Below are 25,995 nucleotides of genomic sequence, written 5' to 3' on the forward strand. Positions count from 1 at the left end.
TGTTAACCCAAGGAAGATTTAGAGAGGATTAAATTTACACCTAAATCATGAGTGTTAATTGATTAACCCATAACATGCACTAATTATAAATATTATCATTTATTAATTTCATTTAGCTATATGATAAGTCAGCTGTGTCTACCAAAATGTAACCTGTGCATAAGGCAAGAGTTGAATAATGTGCAATGCCACAGCACATTAGGTTAAAGCTTATGCTGTTCTTTAACACCAACATTTGAATAGAACTCCAGGAATATTGTCTCTGATGCAATTATATTTTTTATTGGCAAATCTATAATATAATTTGAATACCTTTATGAACCTCCACATTGAACCTTTTTAAAAAATGTTTTTACTCATAATATTTAGGATCTTAATGAGGAAAATGTGTTTAGCAGTTGTTATTTAAGAATGGCATATTGGGCTTTATAGGAAGGATGAATTCAAAGTTGTCTTAATTTTAATGGGGTTACTTTAGTGCTTAGCTTTTTAAAATATTAAAGTGGTTTTGTGGAAAAGAGCCAAAAAGTTTTCTTATGAAAACAAGTTGCCTAATTTCCTCTTTTGACTAAGTCCTTAAGGGTGGTATTTTTTTCTGGCATCGTTTTAGGGTTTCTCCATTCTATGAATGGAGAATCTTAGTGGCTTCCGAGAGCTGGGAAATATTTCCTCTCACTTTGGGCTCTGAGGTCGGACCCCCATCCTATCACCCCCTAAAAATCTTTTATTGTTGCCTCAAGTGAAGGAAGTTAGAGAGCTATTGTGACCCAAATGAGGTCCTCTTATAGTATTTCATTTTCTATTATCTATTTTACATCTCAGGGAGGTAGAACCCAAGTATATAAAACGTTATGTTGTCTGAAATTTAGTCTCAGTACCCCCAGGCATTTTTTTTTTTTATGTAGCAACAGTTACTACAAACACATGTACTACTTGGACATCTTTACTATTTAAATACTTTGGTTTATGTGTTTCTTTGTATCTAAATGCTTCATATAATTCTAACTTTAATGCTGTATGTACTACATCTTAATAATATGTACTACTGTTTACCTAACCATTCTTCCCATATCAAGCAATTTGGATTTAAATTTTTACCTTTACAAAAAGTCTGAGCTTGTCATTCTTTCTAGAAAGAATTTCATTGCTCTTATGTGCACCCGAGTAGAAAATATGTAGATGTATCTATGGGATACTTGAGTTTCAGAAACTTTTAAGAGATTTTCCTGAAATAATTCAAAGTAGGGAATTGTGACATATGATGAGTTAGTCAAGGGTTCAGTTTATTTCAAACTGATCAAATATTGGTGTAACATACCACATATACAAAATGGTAGATAAACTGATATTTACATACTACTATTTGTAATTGCAGTGTTGAGAAAACATTTTTACTTTTATACCAGTTTAAACATTTTCCAAATATCCTAAGTGTGAATATGAAAGATTTTCTCACTTATTATGAATGTGGTCAAGAATCATAGAAACAGAGATAGAAAGTATTATTACCTGTCTTGCCTAATTATTTAGTCATTGTGTTTGCTTTTGGTCTTAAAGATGAGCCAGTTTGCATTCCACTTACCATTTACTGGTTCCATATCCCACATGTCAGCGGTCCCCGGTGGCTGATCAACAACACAGAAGGTATAGGGAGACCCATAAGAATGATCACCAACGTCTTTTGCAGAGATAATTGTTGATGGAGAGGCAATGCATATGTAATGACTTTCAGCTAAAACAACTGGACAGTAATCAGTGACATCAGGAACTTCGATACATATGGTTCCTGTGGCCGTTCTCCCAGAGCCATCTGAAACAGCAGAGCATTGTGGGTGTTGGGTAAACGGTGTGAGGGAGAAAATTCTTTCTCATAACTCCACAGTGATGCCACAGCATAGAGGAATAGCATGAATGACTTCTTGGGGGGTGGCTGACGGGTTCCTGCTTATTTCAATGACGCGAAACCACTCTTTTCTTGCTACCTTCCAGGCACACTTTTTCTTTTTTAGTTCTTGGAACAAGTTTCTTCCTAATCCAGAACTCTTGTGCATTATATTCATTCTTCCCAAAATGTTATTCATCTCAGTTTCATTCAGCCAACTCCTGCACATCCCAAGATGCCGTAGCTCTCGGTTTCTACCTTGTTCCCATGAACCAGACTCCCAGTCCAACCTATAGCCTTCCATTCAAGATGCTTATTGAGTTCTGTGTTTGTAGGAAAATCATCACAATTGAAATGCAATAATTGTTTGTGTATTTTTTCTTTCTATTTTCCTGTTTATTTTAATGACATCCCTTAGATGCCATTTCTCTTCACAATGGCACTTCTGGAAACAAATATAAATCTGTTAAATTTTTTTCCTAACCTACTTGAAACAAATTTTGGGTTAATATAGTTTATTAGAAGAAATAGGAATCTGAGCTTTTAGTTCACTTTTCCATCTGGTTAGCTTGTGCCCGTGCAGATACTCTGCTTAGGTATCTAAACAATAGGTCTTGTTTTTTGTTTTCTGTTGTAATTTTGATAGTTTTTTCCTCCTTCTTTATTCACTCGATGACTAATTTTTATTCTAGTTTTTAAAGATATTTACATATGACCAATATGCAGACATAGGCCATGATCAACATGGTTAGAATCCATTATAGGAATAAGTGTTCTAGAATGCTGATAATAAATCAGACTGTAATATTTCAATAACTGACCCAGTGTTAAAAGTGGTGCTCACAGGATGAAGAGCAGAATGTATGGACTACAATTACTTGGGTATTATCTTGTTTGTGTGTGTGTGTGTGTGTGTGTGTGTGTGTGTGTCTTTTTTTTTTTTTTTCAGTGCCCCCTTTATCTTTGTCTTTGGCCACTGTAAAGCTCAGATATAAACAATACAAACCTATAGCATTTATCTTCTATTATGTATATATTTGCAAGACCTGTTTTCTCTCTTCTTTCCTGGCTCTTGACCTTATTTCTGTTTTGTTCTGTAGTAGCTGGTTTCCTAGGCACTGTTCAGAAAATGATTAACTATTGACTATTAACTATTAACTATTACTAAAGTAAATTTCCTGTTGTAGTCACCAAGAATGTTTAATAGATTTTCCCACAAGAAGCCACTCATTTAAAAGTTCAGTATATCTGCATTTATGACTTAATTTCGCTCTTATATTGGGAATAATCTTGTGATTTAACATCCTACTTTGGACAACATGTCCACTTAAACTGCACTTACACAGGCTTTTCATTGTAGCTCAGTTTTAGTGGTACTACAATAACTATACTCGTGGGGCACCGGGGAGGCTGAGTTGGTTAAGCATCTGACTCTTGTTTCTGCTCAGGTCATGATCTCAGGGTCCTGCGATGGAGCCCAAGCTGGCACTCCATGTTCAGTGTGGAGTCTGCTTGTCTCTTTTCCTCTGCTCTTCCTCTCCACTCCCACCCCTGCTCGTGTGTGCGTGTGTGTGTGTGTGTGTGTATGTGTGCGCGTGTGTGTGTGCACAATCTCTCTCTTTCTCTCTCATAAATAAAAAATCTTTTAAAAAATCCTTAAAATAACTGTACTCTTTGGGACACTGCTGTTCCCATTGGTCATCCCCAAATGAGCTTTGTGTACATCTTGTCGCATTTTCTTTATGTAAACATCCCTAATATACTCTGAGAGTTGGATTAAACATCTCAAGAAATGAGGCCATAAACAGAAACTGAATTTTACTTTTAGACTTAAACTTTTATGCTTTATGCTATAAGTCACATATAGTTCTTTTTGGAAATAGGTAAAATAAATTATGATTTAAATATAAATTATGGTTATGAGTGTACTGGGGTCAGTACTTTTTTTTTTTTTTTTAAAGATTTTTATTTATTTATTTGACAGGGAGAGAGAGAGAGAGAGCAAGAGAGCGAACACAAGCAGGGCAAGTGGGAGAAGGAGAAGCAGGCTCTCCGCTGAGCAGGGAGCCCAATGCAGGGCTCCATCCCAGGCCCCTGGGACCATGACCTGAGCTGAAGGCTGGTGCTTAATGACTGAACCACCCATGCACCCCCTGAGTTCACTTCTTAATCTAAGGTACTCAGAACTCTCTAGAAGTCTTGCAGACAGACACACTAAATGATATATTTTACTTGAGTCAATCTAAAATCAACATTAGAATTACATTTATATTTAGTGGAATAATAACAATTTTTTAAAAATATTGAGAAGAAATTTTCTTACCATCTATAGCGAGGATTTCTGCTGTGTATATCCCATTGGTAATATATTTTGACTTCTTATCAAATTCCCTAGAAAATTGTATCTCACCAGTCCTGGAATCTACTTTTAACCAGCTGCCTGCATCATGTCCTATGATATACCTGTTTTTAAATAAATGAGTTTATCATTTGCTCTTACAAAAGTTAAGAATTTTAAGTCACATACAATGTGTTAAACATAAATATGGTGTTTGTGTGTTTTACAGTGATGATTGCTTTGGTTTATACATATCTCAATAAAATTTTAGTGTTAAACTTATTAATACACGGGTTCACAATGGGGTTTTACAATTTCATGATTCTTACTTTTCTAGTTCTTACTATAATCGTTAATACAATGTACGAGTCCTTTTCAGGTTTATTTATTATAACATTATATACTGAAGGAATATCCTTTACTCATTTTCACATGTGATATACTTCATTTTTCTTACATTTTAAGGTGTATTAGCTTTACAGTATCTCACTCTTGGCCTATTAAGGGTTGTGGTAAATATAATATAATATAATATAATATAATATAATATGTATAATATAATAATATAATGGATTCAAATTGCTTGATCTTAGTGGATGAAGATCTGGCCTCTGTACCAGGCCTAATTTCAAGTGTCCAAGGTACTTGTCTGACACATCCTTTTCTTCTATCCCGTATTGATAGACTTCATAATTTTTGTTGTCTGTAAATTTTTTAGTCTATCAAGTAATCAAAACTATTCATGTCAAAGTAATTTACAAATCAATAGACTGTTCACTCCAAAAATATTAGGAGGAGGAGAAGAAGAAAAATAAGGAAGAGACATAGAGAATACTTACATATTTCACGAGAATCATTTTCTAGAGTATCTTGTAATATAATGTAATTCGTGTATCATCTGTGTACTAGTGCCCTGGAGTGCCTACCTATTTCTCCAGTTCTGACTTTCTTTACACCAGTCAAATTTCTGAAACACCTATGTTTCAGCTTCTTTTATTATCTTTTTTTTTCCTCTTAAATCAAGCTGGGGGTTGAGATTAGCCCCAGCTTCATTGGATGAGACAGGTTTCAAGGAAACAAGCAGTGATTCATCTTTTATTATGTCTCATAGTTTACGGCATAAATCAGTCTGGGGCCAGGGTGGTAACAACTGGCCACAAAAGATTAGAGATACTTCCAGAATCTCTGAGGCAGCCCTTTGACCTCATAGTTTCTTCCTGGACACAATTACCTTTCTAACCAGTTGGAGGCCATATTGCCTTTAAATACTATTAAAATCTTGGAAAAATGTCAGTGCTACAAAAGTGTTCTAAAGCAAGCAAATGAACAAGAGAAGCAAAGCCAAACTCAAAAACTACTTCAACCCACACAGTCTAGCACATTCTGTGTGAGTTAACACTGGGCAAAACCCCATTTTACCACTTTGACATGAGCACAGTTTTTGTGGTACCTGACATTTGTGGCAGGGTTTCCTGTATCCAAATCTGTAGCCGTATAGGTGCCAAGCACATAATTCAATAAGGAATTCCCTCTTATTCCTTCTCGTATACTGAAGGTCATAGAATTTGGATGAAATGTGGGTCCTTCTCTCACATTAACAACCTGAATTCTCACAGGGGTTGAGTGCATTTGGAATCGAGAGGCAACTGAGTGGTGAAATTCAGCTTGGTTTTTCACTCCAATACCAAGATGAATATTAGGCGTTTGTTCATAATCCAGCATCTGAAATCATAGAAAGTAAAATATTCCAAAACAGCAAAAGGACTCTCTTTTGATAGAATAAGTAGCCGTGATAAGAAGGCAGCACATGAGAGTGAAGTCCAGGAGCTATGTAATTCAGATTTTGAATGGATAAAACTTTACCAATTACTGCGTCAGATATTTCAGATATGTAATTCCCTTTATATCTTGGCATAATCAGGTATGTAGGTCATTTAGGCCTGTGACTTAAGTTGGAATATCTACTAGAGTTCTAGACTTCTTATAAAAAGACCCTGAAGTCAAGAACGATCTCTTTCCAAATGAGAAAAATAAAAAACTTAGCATGAAATAAAAAGGGATTTACAACTGGTGAATGAATAAATAGGACACAGGTTTTCTTTGTAGAATCCACATCTGAGAATCTCTTGAATTCAGCAGAATAAAGGAGCCAATATATATGAAGTAAATGAACATGTAATTTAAAAAAAAATGATGCAAACAACTTCTAAAGGAAAATTCATGATTATTAAATGCAGCCCTAAACTATAATTTCATTGTGCTGGGTCTGGCAGACAAGAAGGTTTCTTCACAGGGCACATTCACATAGGTAAATACCTTTCCCAGAGAAAAGCTACCTTTGAAATGGGTTCTTTGGATAAAAGGTGAATGAAATCTTTTGAACCAGAATCATTGATGTGGTGACATGAAAAGTCACCACCCCACCAACAATTCAGCACAGAGCTGACTGTGAATTGTATACTAAAAAATGGATTTTCGGTTGGAAGAGAGTTCCCTCTTGTATAATGAGTGAGAAAGCAGTTGTGAAAAGGGAGTCCTGGACAAAGTCTGTTTAGAAGTGTCCTGGAAGCTAATGTAAGCAACCTTGCATCCCGTTTACCAACAACGGAAGTCAAGAGATCACTGCCAACAAGCAAGACCCTGAAGTAAACCTCTGCTTCTCAAGGAAATTCTATGACATCATAAATATTTTCTCAGTAAATTTTAGATAATTCTTCACAAGAGCTAATAAGATAGAAGTATTTATAGGAATTCAGCTGTGCCTTTCCATGGGGCCTGCCCACATGACTTCCTTCGATTTCAGCTCACACCCTTCAGGTTTGGGATTTTGATTCTTTAGTACATCTGTTCTCTCCCTGGTCCACACGATGTCTCATACAGAGCCAATTATGAATGGTGTGGTCAAAAATAGATTTTTGATGGGAAGAAACCCCTCTTTTATATTTCAGTTTTTATTTTCTAGAATTCCATGCTGTCTTTAAACAAACGAGAGATCTGAGATCCTCTCTTCTGGTAGAGGAATCTCTTGGGGGTCCTTTGCGCGTACACACGTATGTGTTTTTCGCTTGTCAGAATAGTTCTCTCCCTTTTGAATAGATATGGTGGAAAATATATTAATATATATATAATATTGTATCAATTATAGACATTCACAGAATATTGTGACTTGGTTGGGGGCTGATCTTCCCTCCAATAGGGAAGATAAAAAGCAGAGGAAAGGCACAGAGCCTCTCATATCCTCTGCAAGTGGGACCTTTTATCAGGAGTTTTGCACTTGTATGCAGAAGTCCGGATTGTGCAAAGAACAATAAAAACAACCATGGGTCTGGTTTTGGAGTTAGAATGGAGTGCTGGAACAACTAGGTTTCTGCAGTTTTAGGCGGGACTGAAGAATACTCAGGATATGTGGATCTGTGTCAGAAAGGGTGGAGTGAGTGTTAAGAAAGTCTACAAGAGGCTCAGGAAGCGCTCGGGATAAAGGTGACCCCTCCAAAAATAGATTTGGCTGGTGAGTTTTTTGCTACGTTAAATTTTAACATCGAAGCTAAGCTGTTAGAGTCTCACGTGCAATTTTGTTTGTTTGCTTGTTTTTGCTTTGGATCTAAGTTAATAGAACCCTGCGATTTCTCAGGGGGATGTTGGTTCATTTTAGAATTAAGGTGGGAAAAGGGAGGAGGTTAGCAGTCTGTATACAAAACAGGTAGTGGTTTCTATGGCAGGGGACTGAGAAAATGGTGTGTGTGGGTATGTATGTTCTGCTTTTCAGGAATTGACATTTTCTGGTGCAAATGGGTCTGGAAGAGAGTAGCAGGCACACACAGTTGGAAGAGGCTTATAGGGTTGAACAGAGGGAAATGTCTCAAGGCACGAGCTCTTGCTTCTTGCTTGTTTTCCTGGCCCCAGATTCCACCTTGAGGCACATTAAATATGACCTGGGAAAACGAGAGCTCTGCTTGGATCCTGTCTTTGTCATTTGCCACCTGGGTGAACTTAAGACAACTTAGTTTTCCTCTTTGGTTTTGTTTCACTTTCTATAAAACAAGGAATCAGAATATTTTCTTCCCAGAGTTGGGATTATTAGATAATATGCATAAAACCTCTATAAAGCCATATAACTTACTAGCTGGTATTCTGTGACTGCCTGGTAAGACAGAGAACCAATATTTCTTTGTTAGAATTCCAATTAGATACCATTTTGCTTTTCTTCTCAATGGTGAAACGAATGTGTGTATACGCACACACACATTTATATTGTTTGTTAGTATTTCCATACACATTTATTGATAAATACCTAAAGGACGTTATTATTGACAGGTTTTGTTTGTTTTTTGTTTTTTACCTTCTTAAAGATTTTCTTGTTACGCTACAAGTTTCTTGAGAACAAGGACCATGTTTCATTCACCTTTATTATCTCTAGCACCTCACAGTTCTCAATACATTTGAGTTGAATTGACTCATTTGTAATATCCTTAGACTAAGAAAAGGGTTATGGAAAGCTCAGTAAAAGCCCGAGACTGAGGGGCCAATTTCCACAAGGTTAAATGGCAGCTGAGTGAAGATGGAGAGGATACAGGAGAACATTAGAGACCTCATTGCAAGTGCCAAACTTGGGAAATTACACATATGTTCTCTAAATACATAGTCTTCTCTTCAGGCTGGGTCTTGATATACATACTAAGGTTTTACATTTCATTTTAATTAGCCTTTCCATGTTATTTTTATATCCTTAGGCATATTCTTCCTGCTTTTTAAAATAGACTTGAGAAGTTATCATCCAGGGAAGAAAGAGAGACACTGTGTCTGCATAAAATCTAACAAACACTACCTTGACCAGGTTTTCATGAAATTGAATTTCCCATAGTTTTTCTTTGTGATGAACTAAGTATGTTAAAAAAAAAAAACAAAAAAACCACCTTTTAGCTCTCACAGAAAACATATAGTGTAAGTTATAGTGCATTGCCTGCTTTATAAATATCTTTTCTTTCTCATTTTTATAATTTAAAAAAATTATGAAATATGAAATCAAGCCTGGTGACTCCCATTTGGGTGAGAACCACATCACCCTCAAACTTTTAGTGAGTTTCTACTATCTTCCAGCCACTGGGCCAGGTGCTAAGAGTGGAATATTTAGATCGAGTTGTTTATATGCAAAGTTCTTAACTATATGTTTTAGTAGTTTCAGAGGCAGACCAAAAGCAAAGAACAGTTACAGGCTATAAGATAACAATCAAAGTCAATGATTAAGATGGTAAGAAGATGGGTAAAAATTATATGACTTGTCTATAAGAGCAGATAGTAAATATTTTAGGTTTTGGAAGCCATATACAGTTTCCATTTTAAACATTCAATTCAGCCATTGGAGGGTAGAAATGGCCATAGAAAATAATGAATATGGCTATGTTTCAATAAAATGTTATGAGCAAAATTATGGCAGGTCGTGTTTGGCCTGTGGGCTATAGTTTGCCAACCTATGGCCTAAAGCAATATTTCTCAAACAGGAAGGCTCTAGTTAGTTCTTAGAGTCCTTGTGCTCTCCTCAGAAATTTTGAAATTTTGTGTGCTCATTTGAATGACAGTCTTAGAAGGTATACATAGATATTTTCCATAATTTTGGTGACCACCTTATAAATTAATACAGTGCATTATTTCAGTGCTGGTGATTGTGTTTTGTGGTGAAGTAGTAATACTTTAATTGCTCCAGACAATTGCAAAAAGAACAGAGAAAGACTCTATATAGAAATGATGTGTTTCCATTAGATGAAGGCCAAATGGCTTCCTGATAACAGTAACTGGGATAAAGAAAAGTAGTAACAGAATAGAATAATTACAGTTCATACTGTGTACCAAATTAAAGGTGTGCATTTGTTTATTAGTATATATTTTCATAACTCTAAGTTCTGTTTATGTTGTTAGTAGTAATTTTGTTTGAGAAAAAATTAATTTCCCTTATTTGTGAAAAAATCAATTTCCCTTATTACATTAAAGCTAATTTTAATCTTACTGGTTTGCACTTTTAGTTTTTTCTAATTTATATTTTTAGATTTTATTGCTGTCATAAGGTAAAAATCATAAAGTAGTTTAAAAAAATTAATTTGTAAGAGAAAGTCAAATGAGACCGACTCTAACTCAACATCTTTGTTCTCGCATCTTTATTTCCTTCCATGAACATTCTGCTGCAGCCTCAAAGAATTGCTCGCGGTACCTGAACATGCTCTACCTTTCCTCACCTTAGTGAGTTTGCTCATTTCTCACATTAGCAAGTTCAGTTGTAAGGTCTTGGTTAAGCTGTGATCTCTGCATGAAACCTTTTCAGACAAATCCAGCTCAGAAAGATCTCACCTCTTAGTAATTATTTTATTTTTTACCATTTGGCCATTAATTATGTTTAACATTATTACATCTATACAACTACTTCTTTGTTTTTAACTCATTATCTAATTTGAGAATGCATGCCTTGTCTTTTCAGCTAGAGAGTGGGCACTATGAGAACAAAACACCCTCCTTATTTCTTATTGATTTTGGTAATAAAGAGCATGTTGCTGGGCTGTAAGTCTCAGTCTGGCATGGTGAGCTAACTTACAGCACTGGTCCGCATAAGTAGTATTCGAGGTTATAGAGTGTTTTTTGGAGGCAGATTCTGTCTGTAAGAGTATTTTAAAACTTAAGAAATATTGCAGATCCCATACTCTACCTTGACGACTTTCAAAATGCCCTCATTGGTTTGTGGGTCTGTTTGAATATCAAACCAATTCCCATCATTTCCAGAGAGAATTAAAAATTTTGCCAACCAATTATCGGTGCCTTCTTCATCAAGATCAATTGCTTGTAATCGTATCAGTTCTGAATTTAGACAATTCTCCTCAATACTTGCTGAATACTGAAATGACATAGATCAATTTTATAATCAATAAAGTTTCAAGAGAGGAAAGATATTTATTAATACATTAACTGTCATTTAAGATACTAACAATAAATTCCATAAATAATTTTTCAACCATTATTAAATACCATACATTCCAATCAGAAATATAAGAATAAAATGATTATAAGATAATAAAACTGATTTTTTTTTTGTGCTGTATGTGCAGTCAAGGTCAAACTGGCACTTTGTTCCCTTTTTCTTTTTCTTTTCTTTTTTTTTCATTTTTCTTGCTTATTTTTTAATTTTCCTTAAGTTACTCCTTCTTTTTACTATGAAGGGTCAGAGAGTTGTATTTTAGGCTTTGTGAGCCAGAGAGTTCATGTTGCAACTAGTTATCTCTGCTGCTGTAGGATCAAAGCACCCACAGATAACATATAAAGGAATGAGTCAAGTTGTAGTCCAATAAAACTTTTTTTTTTTTTAAACCAAAGTAGTGGTGAGCCACATTTGGCCTTGCTATTTTCAGTTTTATGCTTCTTTATGCCTAAAGATGAAGATGAAAGTTGAGAATGTTTGGGACCCTTGTAGAATCAATTCAGCAAATTATCAGGCCTGTAAAGATAGACCAATAATGTTACATGATGCCCAGATTTATATTAATAAAATCCCACATTTCTATAAGTAGAGAGTATGGAGGAGACGCTCTGCTGCTTTCATAGATGGAAGTGGCACAGAATAGTGACTCAGAGGTAAACACACACTAGAAAGGTGTATTATTATTGTTTAATGAAATTCGATTGAAATACACTGTCATTTTAGTTTGATGTATGAGGTAGTATTTCAATGTTTATATACACTGTGAAGTGTGAAATATACAGTGAAATGATCACCATAGTAGGTCTAGTTACCATCTGTCACCATACAAATTAATATAGTATTACTAATTATATGAGATCTGTTATTATATGTAAGGAGTTCCAGGTTTCACACAGCAAAGCTGAGTCCATCCCTACATACAATAGAACCAGGCTCACAAACTAGCGGGAAAGCAAATCGATTACTGACACTTAGGGAAAAAGGGTTATAAGAGTAACAACTTACAGAAGTTTTCTCCAAGGTGGGAAAATTATCGTTGACATCTAAAACCTTGATTCTACAGTCGCACTCAGAAGACAGTCCATCTGCCGCTCCGTCTCGATCTGAGCCCCTCACGAGGAGGTTATACATACCGTGTTGCTTAAGATGAAAAAGAATTATAAGACTTAGATCTACTTTTGAATGAAATCCAACACATTCTGCTGTTGTTCTTCCAATTTCCTTTTATAATTTTATGTAAGACTTTAATATAATCTTTTCTTCTTACAATTGTCGTTGATTATTGTTCCTTCCCTCCTTTATATTGCGGGAAGGGCATAAAGAGATCATTTTATCTTTGTCTTTTGAAAATGGAATTCCTTATTTCTTATCATTCACTCATAGAAGGCTTTACCTCTCTGTCAAGGAAACTGGACATCGTGCAGACTTCTCCAGTGTACCTGTTCAGGATGAACATTGGTGCACCTGCTGGCTCCTGAGAGATGATCTTATAGGCTATTTTAGAATTCAGATGATTGTCTTCATCTGCATCTGTGGCACTTAACTTTACAACCAGTGTGTCTAGAAATGAAGACGGAGGTGGAGAATGTTTGGGGCTCTGTTAGAATCAGTTGAGCAAATCATCAGGCATAGGAGGAAAGAGTGGTTGGCCTTCCCCTGAATTTTCTTTTGTTTTAGTTCCCATGAGAATATAGTATCATAACTTCCAGTTACACCCTGATTGCAGAAATAATGGTGGTTTGCTTCTATACAATCCTTTACAGGTTATAAAGTACTTGCACTCTTTAAGTGATTAAATGTAAATTAGCAGCAAACTAGAGTAATCATTAATGTATGAAAAGTTCCATAACCTTGATCATAAAGCTGAAAAGCGGTTTTGTCAATTTGTTTTTTATTTTTTAATTTTTTTAAAGGATTTTTATTTATTTATCTGACAGAGAGAGAACACAAGTAGGCAGAGAGGCAGGCAGAGAGAGAGGAGGAAGCAGGCTCCCTGCTGAGCAGAAAGCCCCACGTGGGGCTTGATCCCAGGACCCTGGGATCATGACCCAAGCCGAAGGCAGAGGCTTTAACCCACTGAGGCACCCAGGATCCCCTATCAATTTGTTTTTGCTGTGGTCATATGACATTATTTTAAAATGCTTAAATAGTAAAGAGTATAGCTTAATTCAATTCATTTTTTTTTTTAGTTTTCTTTATGATGTATTTTGTGTGTGTGTGTGTGTTATATTTCTTTTCAGTGTTCCAGAATTCATTGTTAATTAAATTCAATTTTAAGGTTATTTATTGAGCACCTATATTCTTTATTTTCATTCATCCAGAAAGTAGAGAATTATGTTGGTTGCCTTGGTGGATGATAGCACTTTACTGATGCATTAAAAACATATAACTGTTGAAAAGAAACTTTGTCCACAGGAATAGAAAGTTCTTAATTATTCACAGGGACAAAGAACATGCATCTCAGGTTGTCCTGAAGAATATCAGCCCACAGGACAGATTTTCCAGAGCTGGCTGGTCCCTGATGTTTTTCTCCTTCCTAGCCCAGCTGCAACGTGAAAAACCATAACACAGAGAACCAGGGACCCTTTCAATAGAAAAAGCCAGTTTTCACAGAATTCATAGCTTATGGAAATATGCCTTGGCCTCATGGTTCACTCTCCTTGCATGAGGGAGCGTTAACAAGACTGCTAACCAGCACCCCAGGGGTCACAGACGTGGACTTGGGTGTGGGTTTAGATGTGGGTTTCACCTTCTCTCCCTTCCTCAGGTTGTGCTGGAGTATATTAGTGAGGAAACGATGATGGGCTTTGAACCCTCTCTCTGTTTGGCCTTTCTTGGGCAAAACCTTTATTTTACTTCTGTATGTCTTCCCATCCTGTGTTATAAAACATTTTGTGTTTCTTATTTTCCGCATCACTTATTTTCCACATCATTAGGGTCTCTGAAGAAGGAGCTCTGCAGACACCCCCGTGACTCCTGCCTTTTTATCTCTTCCTTCTCTCCTCCAGCATTTCTTCCCTCTTGCCTCTTTTCCTCTAGACTTCTCCATCCTTCTTTCTTTTTTCTTTAAAGATTTTGTTTACTTATTTGATACAGATCACAAGTAGGCAGAGAGGCAGGCAGAGAGAGAGGAGGAAACAGGCTCCCTGCTGAGCAGAGAGCCCAATGTGGGGCTCGATCCCAGGACCCTGGGATCATGATGGAGCCACCCAGGTGCCCCCATCCTTCTCTCTTTGACCCTCCATCAGTATCTCTAGTTTGCTTTCTATCTACCTTTTTTCTGAAATTTCTTTTTTCTATTCTTTTTTCCAAATCTAATTTAGAGGTACGCAGGCAGAGATAGAGTATGAAAGGAAAAGGAATATTAGAAGATTGGGGAAAGGAAGAGGCAGAAGGAAAGAGGGGAGAACCGAGGAAAATAGCACTATAAGACAGGCAAAGAAAGAAAAGACGTGCAGGAGAACTGACAGAAAGTGGGAGAAAAGAGTATTGGAGCTAGAGCTGGAATTAAGCAGGATGGAAAAAGTGAAAAAAATAAGAAAATGTAATGTGGCTTGCTGTGTAGACCGTGAAGAACCAGTGATTACGCTCTGGGACCAAACTGATGTGTACTGTCGGAAGTGCATCCTTCATCACTCTCAGGTGTGCTTTGAATTCAAATTCGAATTCTGTGCCCAGAATTTGAGGACTAGACCAGCACAGAGCCCTTTTCCACATCTATGGTTTCTTCTTCAGTTAACTCATTTAGATTAAGTTAATCACGAGCCAGTAATAATCTTTAAGGAAGGCGCTAAAGCTCATACTATATCACATGTGTAAGAATCCTCCACAAATGGGAGGATATTTTGCATTTTAGATACGATTTTTTTTTTCTAGGTCAGTTTTAAGTTAGAATTTGTGGTGTTTGTTCAAAATACAAGTTTGACTTTTCTGATCTTTTATTACCTGTATGTCAATTTCCTACAGCTTTTGGCCAAGAGAAATCAATATGACATAATGCAGAGAAGGAGTGTCATCTACTTACTTGCGTCACTGTTTTCTTCAATGCTGGCTGTGTACACATTTTGTGTAAAAACTGGAGGGTTATCATTTATGTCCATAACCTTGACCCTAAGCTCAAGAGGTCTTTCTAAATCTTCACCCCGTGAATTCAGAGCCCGGCAATAGATCTGTGGATAGTTCGGGGAAAAACACCTGTTTTTTCCATCAAAGGATATTAAGTAACATGTTTAAAAAAATATTTCAGGAAATATGCAAAGAAACAATTTACTTCATGAATTCAGACTGTATTATAGTTTGTTAACTTAAATATTATTAAGACATTTGATGGCATAGCAATGCAACACACCAGACAGACATTCTGGGACATTCTGGGACATTCTGTTTTCACACTCTTTTCATCTCTTCGATCCCTTTATTTGGTTTCAGCTTTACTGTATTTTAAAAGGGGAAGAAAAATAAAATGCATAAATTAAAACACACTGCTGTGACTTACCAAAAAAAGTGGAGTTATCTCTCTGTCCACCACTGATGTGATGTTAATTTCCCCAGTCCGAGGATTAATGGTGAATACTCCGTAAGGTGGTCGATCGATTCCTACCCCAGAGATGCGGTATGTAATCTTTTGGTTCGCTTCGCAGTCTGATCGAATCTATATAAAAAAAAGACCAGGTCTGTGATCTTATTGAAAGCAGATCATGAACTGCAGAGTATAATAGAATAAGAAAGGAATAGCTTTGCAGGCAGACAGGCTATGGGTTGAAACTGGGCACCATGATTTACATGTGACCTTGGAAGATTCACTTCACTTTGCCAAGTTTCAGCATATAATGGGATAATCCCACCTTTTGTTTGTTGTGGGGATTGTATGAGGTAACATATATACACCCCACACCAATGCCTGGCATTAGGCACATATATTCTTGATGCTAGATTTGTTATTATCAACAATACATTGTTCAATTCTCTGATTTCTCTGCATATAAAGAGTTTGACAGAAGAAATACCATCTTTAGTATTTGTTAAAAGATTGTGTCATACTAATATGTACCTTGACTAGACTTTGGTTGGAGATTTAATCAAAATTATAAATAAGAAAACCAGAAGAGAAACACAGTGTTTAGAGATAATTTTTTGAAATGAAACCTACCATATCACTCATTCACCTGCCAAATAGATTTTATGGCAAATATTCTGCCAAGTAGGTTTAGTTTTAATAGTTTTATATCTATCTCTCATAAATTTAAACAAAGATAGCTTAAATTTGGAAACCTCGCCTGTATACTAAAGATGAGAACATTCAGTAAAATACTAAGATTTGTGCCCCAAATATCCACAACTAAATAAAGACAACTGGAAATACAACTTGGATTAGCTCCACTCTAATCCAGAGATCTTATTTATATAGATGAAAATCCGGGAAATCCTCCAAATGCAATAAAAAGAAAAGAGTATGCCATGCAGTGAGAGTGAGTGAAGTAACATAAAGCTGTAACTGTGAGTTGAAAGGAAACAATAATTATTTAAAGCTTTCCAAAAATTGCCCAAATTCTGAAAACTTCCCAGAGAGAATATATAATCTCTTCTTGAGCTGAGATTGTGTTTGTCACATCACTGCTGATGCTTACTACATTTATGAAAAACTTTATGTATACATTTAAACAATGTTTAACAGTAAAGCTTTCAGGAGAGAATTCTGGTTGATCGCGCTACTGATTTCACTAGTGGGGCAAGGCCAAGATGCCCAGAAAGAGCTGGTGATACTGTTAATGTGGATTCAATTCTTTTTTTTTTTTTTTTAAGATTTTATTTATTTATTTGACACAGAGAGAGAGATCACAAGTAGGCAGAGAGGCGGGCAGAGGGGGAGGGGGAAGCAGGCTCCCTGCTGAGCAGAGAGCCCAACGTGGAGCTTGATCCCAGGACCCTGAGATCATGACCTGAGCCGAAGGCAGAGGCTTAACCCACTGAGCCTCCCAGGCACCCCTGTGGATCCCATTCTTCATGGATCAATTTACTATACTTTCTTCTCTTAACTCTCCTTCCTTCCTTTTTAATTACCGTTATTTAGAATACTTTTAAAGTCTCTCCTAATTTCTGGGTATAAGAATCTAGTGGGAACTTCTGACCCTTTCTTGGAGAGAATTAATTAATACTATAAACCTTTGATTTGGGGGAGGGATAGTCAGAAGATTATTACTACATACATTCATTTCCTATAACAGGTGCATAAGACAGATAAGCAGAACACAAATGAACAGATAAAGCCCACTTGTGCTGGAGATCCAGGCCTCCCCCAGGATTACTCGAAGACTTTCTGCTCTGTATCAGCTCCCCAAAGGTGATATTCGAAACAGTGGCTCAACAACATGAGCAAATGACTAGAAGCCACCCAGCTTCCTAAATCACCATGGAGTAGGGAAGGCTGCAAATCTCCGAAACGTCTGAGGGCTTTCCTGCCCTGCAGAATCATTTGTTATCAGCACAGCCTGCTCCTGTTTATTTCATCACTTACTCTGGCAATCGGATTCCTCTTGGAGTTGTCCTCTCCTTCTCGACAGGCAGCCGCAAACTTGATCCACTCCCGCTTTTGTCTTCTGACCGTCTGCCATTTTGTAGTGCCATTTTCAATGTCTAATTCTTTCACCTTATGCAAAAATGGTTCACATTTTGTACAGTGTTAGTGCAGTTTTATTTAGGAAAGACTTTTTTTAACATTATAAGGTACACCCAGAAGAAGCAGTTGTATTGAATTTGAGGAACAAAGAAGGTGTTTACTAATTCATGACTCGAGATAGGTACAGCCTGGTCACCTGCCTACCTAATTCTTTTGGAATTATCTCACTTTTAACTATAGGATTCTAGTGAAACAAATTTCATTAGCTAAGTGTGGTGCTCACGATGTCTTATATTGGATAATATGTTATGATTTTTCTTTTTTCAATCGGTCCTCAGCATGTGGAGGCCTTGCTTACCTCACCCTTCATTGAACTCTGACCAGGCTTTCTGGTCTCCAGAGTGTAAAAGACTACTAGTGTTCCATTGAGTACGTCCTACGCAGAAGGAAAGTTGTGCTGGTGAGTCTGTTTAGTAAAAGAGGGAAGAGATTTTTCTTTTCTGTTGGCAAGGACACTACTCTGGCTAAGCACCCAAATATAGTATTGTAGGATTAGAAGAATATTTTAACTGACTTGGTGGTACTTGTAATAATCCCATGGACAACTTTATGTCTTCTCAGTGTTGTCCATTTGTATCTCTGCTTGCTCTATGTTTTTTCCTTTGTAGTCTTATGGTGCTTTTGTTGGAGGATGTCTAAGAATTTTATAGTATTCAAGAGTTTAGAAGTATTACAGCATGCACAAGCATTTGTATACATGTATAAATGTATGCATTTATATATATATATATATATATATATATATATATATATGAAGTTTTAAGTAACTCCTAATGTACTTATTTGAGACACAGATGATTGTAGGTTTGTTTAAGCTAGGGCTTCACTTAATTAGTACTTTGTAGGAAGGAAATGTTCCCTGTGAATGGAGCTTATCCTTTCAGGAACCAAAGCATGTACATTTTCCTCCTATTTTGATACGACTTCCTGCAATGTACTACATATTCCCTATTTTGTCAACAAAGATTAGGAAAGTAATTTTGTTTTCTTCAATGGTTTGAGACTATCATAATAAAAGTTTAACTACTGTAATAAAATAAAGCCCTCCCAGAGATCGAGGATGGTAGCTATATTTCCTGAACCCCACTCTGACTGGCATCAGATTCTCTGTTGTTCTACTTAGTCATGATTACAAGTTTTTTTTTTACTTTTATATCTTTCCCTCATTGATTGATCATCGGTTGTCTTTCTTGATGTTGTAACTGTCTGAAATTCCTCTTGCCATCCTAACATGTTACTGTGCTTCTATTGTTACGCTTTAAGCTGGGAAATGTATGGATAAACTATTAATACAGTTTGAAAAGTAGGAGTTACTATGACATTGAGCTGTCACAAACTATGCCTGAAAACATGGGTATTTAGGAGTCTGGGTTTTACCACTGCTACTTCAGTTTGGCAGTTCTTTCTCTTACCTTTTATCTAGATGAGTAGGATTTCAAGTATTCTGATATTTGATATAGGAAGCATTACAAAAATCCATTTTTCTTTAAATTTTAGATTGAGAAAATAGTTTTATTATACATTACCTCAACGATAAATTCGCTGTTTACTTCCAGCACCACCTGTTAAAGAAGGTACAACATTAGCAAAAATTTGCATAATTAAAGGAAAAGTGTCATAAAATCATTAGCAGTGTTCTTTTAGGAATTCATTTCTTAAATATATATATTTTTCATAATGTGGAATAAACATGGCTAAAACAAAATAAATAATAGACTTTTTTGCCCTCCAAAGGAAGCAAGGCAGGTTAGGATACATCCTTCAACAGAGGCACCCCTGGGCTCAGTGGCAGGTATAGCAGACAACTCAAGTGACCACAGTGAATTTTAGAAAGGCCTTGTCAGAGAGTAGTGATTAAAATGGTTCTGCAGGATGAAACTGCTTTGATAAGAGGAATTGATGAAAAAGAAAGTTCAGCCAGAGTAAAACATGAACATAAGTGTAAAGGATGTTACAGAAATGATAACTAATAGTATTAGCTGGAAGGTAGAGGAAGTATTAGGAGACATAGGAAACAAGGTTTGGAATGTATTAAGAGACATGGGAAACAAGCTTTAAGGAGACATGGGAAGCAAGCTTTAAGGAGACAGGAGAACAAGCTTTAAGGAGACATGGGAAACAAGCTTTACAAAATTTGGGATAGATATCAAAGCTGAAGAAATAGAATTTATCCAAATGTGAGTGCTATTTAAAGTTAAAGACTATGAGGATATTACATGAATTAGTTTAAAGTAAGTGAAGTAGTCAGGGAAAGGAATCTTATGGGAGATGCTTATATTTGTGCAGTGTACAGAAGGAAGAAGTCTAAAAGCAGAGGGCTCTGAGAGACTAAGGGAATAGAGAAATCAAGGGACCAGGGTTGTGGGTGCCCAGCACATTCTGCCAGTGTCAGAATGCTAAGAAATGGCCCTGATTGTGGTGGTTGTGGTGGGTTGGTGAGGACGCTGACTTCAGAAAAGAGATTGGATAAGTAGGTGGAAAAGAAGCAAGAAAGGAAGCAGAATAAGTGGAGTGCAGTGATAAAAAGTTAGACAAAGAGAATATTTAATGATCTGTGTGCATAGCAAGGTCAAGGTGAATAGGAACTGAGAAGGTCATGGGTTCTTAAAGCAAGCAGTCATTGCTAACTTTTGCTATTGGCCTAAGCCAAATTATAGGAGTCAAGGGATGAGTTATTGAAAAAGTGGAAATAGCAATCATAGATTACATTTTCAAGTTAGGAGATAAAAGAAATGTGGGAGGTAAGATACCATTTGAGGAGTTAATTAGATCGACTTTTTTTTTTATGTTGGGAAATCATTACTAAATATACAATTTAAAGGGAGAGGAAAGGGGGTTTGTGGAGAAAAAGTGATAAGAGGAAAAGGAGAAAGAGAGAGAGAGCAGGAGGAGGACATCAAGGAACAGTTACAATTGTGATTAGAATAGGAATGGCTGGATCAAAACTTTGAGTAAAAAAAGAATGGGTAATAAGGTTGACTATTTCTTGCTTTGAAACAGAAGAATAAAGAGAGAAAATAATTCTGAGGTATAAGTGGAGGAAAATCATACCACCGTTTTGTGGAGTTGGAGTGAGCAAGAATGGGGAGGCATGAGGGAAAGTGAAGGGAAGCCAACTAATGCTTTAAATCAGGAGCAGTGGACCCACCTAGCATTCTTGAGTTAGGGAACACTTGAGCACAGAAAGTTAGAAACAGAGGAAACCATCTATTAGTCCAACTATTAGAATCAACTGTTAGAAGAGTTTGAAGACTAATTGAGATGAGGAAGCAAGAACCCATCTGTTTTGTGCCTTTTCTAATAGAACTTGGCAGCCTGGGAGCAGGAAGAGAAGGGATGTGAGGGCTGTCCTTTAGTTGGGGATTGTTACCAAGCAGACTGGAGATTCAGAGAGGTGATAAGGTACTACTGTGAACTCCAGTGAGTCAGGGATCAGAGTGAAATCAGGAAGAGACTAGAGAGAGACTGGGAAAGGGGGAGAGGATGCAGAGCAGATCTGCAGGTGTGAGGGGCATGTAAGAGGGAGTGGGGGTCTGGCGGGGATTTGGAACGGCACCTGAGTCCAGAGGGGGAAAAATACAGATTATAAATTTGGCAGGGGGCATAGTGTTTCCTTTTAATTCACTTTCTCCCTCTCATGGACTTTTATTAGACATTAGCAAAATATCTAGACCCAGGAAAAAACTATAGTATTTATTTTTTAAGACTTTTTTCCCCCTTTTTCTTGGTTGGGCGGTGGCGGGGTGGGGGGGGGGACAAACAGGGGCAGGCAGAGGGAGAAAGAGGCTCCCTGCTGAGCAAGGAAACCAATATGGAACTTGATCCCAGGACCCTGGGATCATGACCTGAGCTGAAGGCAGACGCTTAACCGACTGAGCCACCCAGGGGTCCCAAAGTTCAATATTTAATAGAAGATGGTTTTATTTGATTGCAAAGGATGTTTTATTTCATTGTAAATAATGCCTGTTGGGGCTTAGGTATTTTTTTGTTGTTGTTAGAAAATTAGATGATTTTGGAAGGTATAAGGAAAAGTAAAAATCACACTAAATCCTACTACTTGGAGATTATCACTGTTAATATTTGGAGAAATTTTTTCAAGCTTTTTTCCTTCTTTTTCTTCCCAAAACATATACATACACAAGCTGTAATTTTTTTTTAACCAAAAAGGAGTTATAATACGCCATTTGGTAATTTGTTTTTTGTACTCAATAATTACTGTGGTAAAGTTCCATATCAGTGAATACATAGGGACATCAAATATTGTAAAAATTGTCTTATGTATCACTCTAACAGGCGTTTTCCATTCATGGCTTTGGGATATTAGGATAAAAGATAAAAGAGAACTGACTAGCTAGTGCTAAGACTAAACTCTGACATGAGACTGTCAGGCACTGTCCTCCAGTGGGAGGTTAAGTTAACTGAAAGCCCTGCCTTGATGGAAGCCAGAAGGTTGGTGAACTTGGTACATGAGCCCACAGTTAAGAGGTTCTTGTTCCTCATCTTTAGCTTCCTACTAATCTCTATTTTCTCCCTCTCCTGCACTCTCTTCTCTCTTTCTCACACATGAAATACCCCTCTAATTCTTTCATGTCTTTTATCAGGATTTGGTAGATTTTTCTCATGTACACCTTGTATATATTTTGTTAGATTTATACCTAAAATTTTAATTTTGGGATATTTAAATGATACTGTGTTTTAAATTTCAAATTCCACTTGTTCATTGCTGGTATATTGAAAAGCATTTGGCTTTTGTATATTTATCTTGTATCCTGCAACCTTGTTGTAATTGCTTATTAGTTCCAGGAGTTGTTTTGTCAATTCTTTCCAATTTTCTACATAGATAATCATGTCATTGCATTTATGTTGGCTTTTAAAGGAAGGTTGGTAAAGCTTTCTTACTTGCATTGGAGCTTTTTATTTTTAACTAATGAATTGCACCTCCATTGAAAACTATTGTACAAACATATTTATTGTGGAGTATAATGTATAGCTTTTATATATGTTCCTTAGGAGTACCAAATCTTTTCTCTTTAAGGTTCTCTCCTAACTAGTTACCCCCAATTCTCTTAATATTGAAAAAATTACCAATACAAAGTCCTTATTTAAATCTGATTATCTATCTATCTATCTATCTATCTATCTATTTATCTTAGGGGGCTATATCATGGATCTTTTGCAAGGGCCAGATAAAAATGATATAATAGCCAAGGCAGTCTTTTTAAAGCACAGATTGGAGTAAGTCACCCCCTTGCTTAAAACTCTCAAGGCATCTTCCCAGAGCCCTTAGAATGGAATTTAGACTGCCTTCATAGCAAAGAGGCTCTATCTGATTTGGCTCTGCCTATCTCTCAACTCTAACCCTTATCTCTGTCCCTTCTCTGTTCCTCCAGGACCAAGTGCTCCCTTGTCTCAGGTTACTGAGTCACTGCCAGGAAAGCTCAAATTTCTGATTTTCAAAGCTCTGGCTCAGTCCCCTTCTCAGTGAGACATCTCTGACTCCCTGGTCTCCAAGCTCTATCAGCATCCATGACTAATGGTTATCAAATCCATCATTGTTACATCTTCCTATGTAGGAGTCTTCCTAGCATTTTTCAGTGTCTGATGTTATTCTGAAAAGCTTTCCATTTCCTTCTCTATTATCTGTACCTGTCCATTACTATACATGTTCCAAGAAAGTTGGGACTTTGGGGATCATGTTCTTTTTTTTTTTTTTTAAGATTTTTTATTTTTTATTTGACAGAGAGAAACATAGCGAGAGAGGGAACACAAGCAGGGGGAGTGGGAGAGGGAGAAGCAGGCTTCCCGCCTAGCAGAGAGCCCGATGCAGGGCTCGATTCCAGGACTCTGGGATCATGACCTGAACTGAAGGCAGGTGCTTAAAGACTGAGCCACCCAGGCGCCTTGGGGATCATGTTCTTACTCTCTCCCCTATCAGAATGCCCAGTGTCTAGGCATGCAGTAAATATTTGTTGTAGAAATGAATGGACAATAATTATAAAAATGATAAAGGTATTAAGTCTTGCAAAAATTGAGTGTGGCATGATTAGAAAATGTAGAAGATATAAAGGAAAAAATATACACAGGTACATAGATGTATGAAATAATCCACATAATTCTTTGAAAGAAATTGTTTTATAGTGGCTTTTGATATCATTTTCTTTTGGTTCATGATATGCATGTGATCATTCACTATCCCTGCTCTTGATTAAGCATTGAACTTGGAGCAGCCTTAGAATGAGTGAGCTGCCTGCCACGTCCACTCAGACACACTTCTGCCTTGTGGAGAATTTTCTTTCTCCAAATTTAAATGATTGCTTAGACTTCCCCCGTATCTTAAATGATAATTTCTGAGCTTTCTTTTCAACTTTTTATCTTTTCTGTAAAGCATTAATCTAATTATAAGTCTGATAAACACATATGAGAAAATAAATATTTGATTAGCGGCATCTGAAGGAATGACTAAAATTGTATATCATGCATTTGTACCATAGAACTTTTAGTGTCAATGTGACTAAATTATGGTTTCGTACCAATGGATAGATGATAGATTAGAAAACCAGTTGGGTAACAGTGAATCCAACTCCACTCCTTGCAAATACATTGTCGTTGTAATAAAATAGCTAGAGGGGACAGCTTTCTACAGGGCTATGTGATGACCCTATGGGATGGTTAAAGTCTTCCTAGACTTGATATTTGTCACAAAACTGTTTAAGAAAAATGAAATTATAAACTTGGTTTGAAATCTAGAAGTTGGCTTTGTTTATAATCTGGATTTACTTTGTAAATAGTTGGGTGAGATATAGACCTTTCAGAAAAAGTGGGGATTTTAAAAAAGGAAGACAAAATAATATTTGTAATTTAGTACGGTTCTTCCCCTGCCTCCAATTGCTTGGTCTTCATGAAATTAGTTCTACTACATGTACAGACTTAGACGAACATACAATATCAATGATTATGGAGACTTACTGTGCTTCAAGTTGTGCAGTTATGGGAAGTATACATGGAAATCTATGTTGTAAATGAAAGTCTTGTTCTGATCGAAAGTAGGACAAAATAGGTATTCTATTTTTGCTGAGTGACTATTTGGAATTTATTGCTAATAATGAATCTGCCAGAGGCATTTAGTGTTTAAAAATACTTTAAGAAATAGAATACAGGTGTAAAATTTAAGAGAACAACATTTTACTTGTATCCTCTTTATATTTCCGAAATAAATCTTTGATTTCATTTTCTTATAAGTGATCCTGCAGATAATTTTAAACACTAATATTGCCACTAAGAGAAACATTTTTGTAGTATTTTGCATTATTGAGAAAGTTTAATAATATTTCATCTATCATTAAAACTGATTTTTAAAATGACCTATATGCTGACAATTCTATTGGGTCCTCTTTTTTTTTTAATTTTATTTATTTATTTGGCACAGAGAGAGAGAGATCACAAGTAGGCAGAGAGGCAGGCAGAGAGAGAGAGGGGGAAGCAAGCTCCCCGCCGAGCAGAGAGCCCGACGCGGGGCTCGATCCCAGGACCCTGAGATCATGACCTGAGCTGAAGGCAGAGGCTTTAACCCACTGAGCCACCCAGGCTCCCCAAGGGTCCTCTTTTAATATTGTTGAAAATAAATAATTGAAAATCATATGACTTCCAAGAGGATACTTTATGAGTTTTAGAGTCAATTCTTAATTAATACTTACATAGATAACTTTGAAATATCCCTTGGTTCAGTGCCCCTGATACTTTTATAATCCATTGCAGTGCAACATAATATTATTTTCCATGTGTGAGAGTGTGATTTGCTTTTAAAGGGAGGTTTGGGAGAGAACTAGCTTGATTCTTCAAGTTCAGGTGCATGCTCTTAAGATTGACTTAAGGAAAGAATAGATATGTATGGGGGCTGAAGATCTAGTAAACGATTCATTTAAAACTATCTATATACTTGGACCCTCTGAAGTGATCATGTGTGTCAGGGATATCGGTATCCCAAATGAAGATTATTGGTATAGCAACAATTAAGCTGGCATCAAGTTTCTTAACTCTGTATCTAAGTCAAATAATTTACATCTCAAAGTGGATATGTAGCCCTAAATTATAATTTAGCTTCATAAAAAGCAATGTGGTTTGGACACATTGGATGCAGAAGA

At 36.6% G+C, this 25,995-nt stretch overlaps 1 protein-coding gene across 1 annotated transcript in view; it reads right to left on the reverse strand.

Moving 5' to 3' along the window:
- DSG4 (desmoglein 4) overlaps positions 1–25,995 on the reverse strand; it is a 44,367-nt gene that overhangs the window by 11,418 nt on the left and 6,954 nt on the right. Inside the window, exons 2-11 of the mRNA XM_080820928.1 lie at positions 19,381–19,416; positions 17,693–17,824; positions 15,674–15,829; positions 15,203–15,347; positions 12,572–12,738; positions 12,184–12,318; positions 10,912–11,097; positions 5,671–5,942; positions 4,206–4,345; positions 1,583–1,810 (exon numbers count right to left, since the gene is read on the reverse strand). Of these exons, the coding sequence (XP_080677054.1) occupies positions 1,583–1,810; positions 4,206–4,345; positions 5,671–5,942; positions 10,912–11,097; positions 12,184–12,318; positions 12,572–12,738; positions 15,203–15,347; positions 15,674–15,829; positions 17,693–17,824; positions 19,381–19,416 (1,597 nt within the window). The remainder of the gene's footprint in view (positions 1–1,582; positions 1,811–4,205; positions 4,346–5,670; positions 5,943–10,911; positions 11,098–12,183; positions 12,319–12,571; positions 12,739–15,202; positions 15,348–15,673; positions 15,830–17,692; positions 17,825–19,380; positions 19,417–25,995) is intronic.

Source organism: Martes martes, assembly GCF_963455335.1.
Source record: "Martes martes genome assembly, chromosome: 13".
NCBI lineage: Eukaryota > Metazoa > Chordata > Mammalia > Carnivora > Mustelidae > Martes > Martes martes.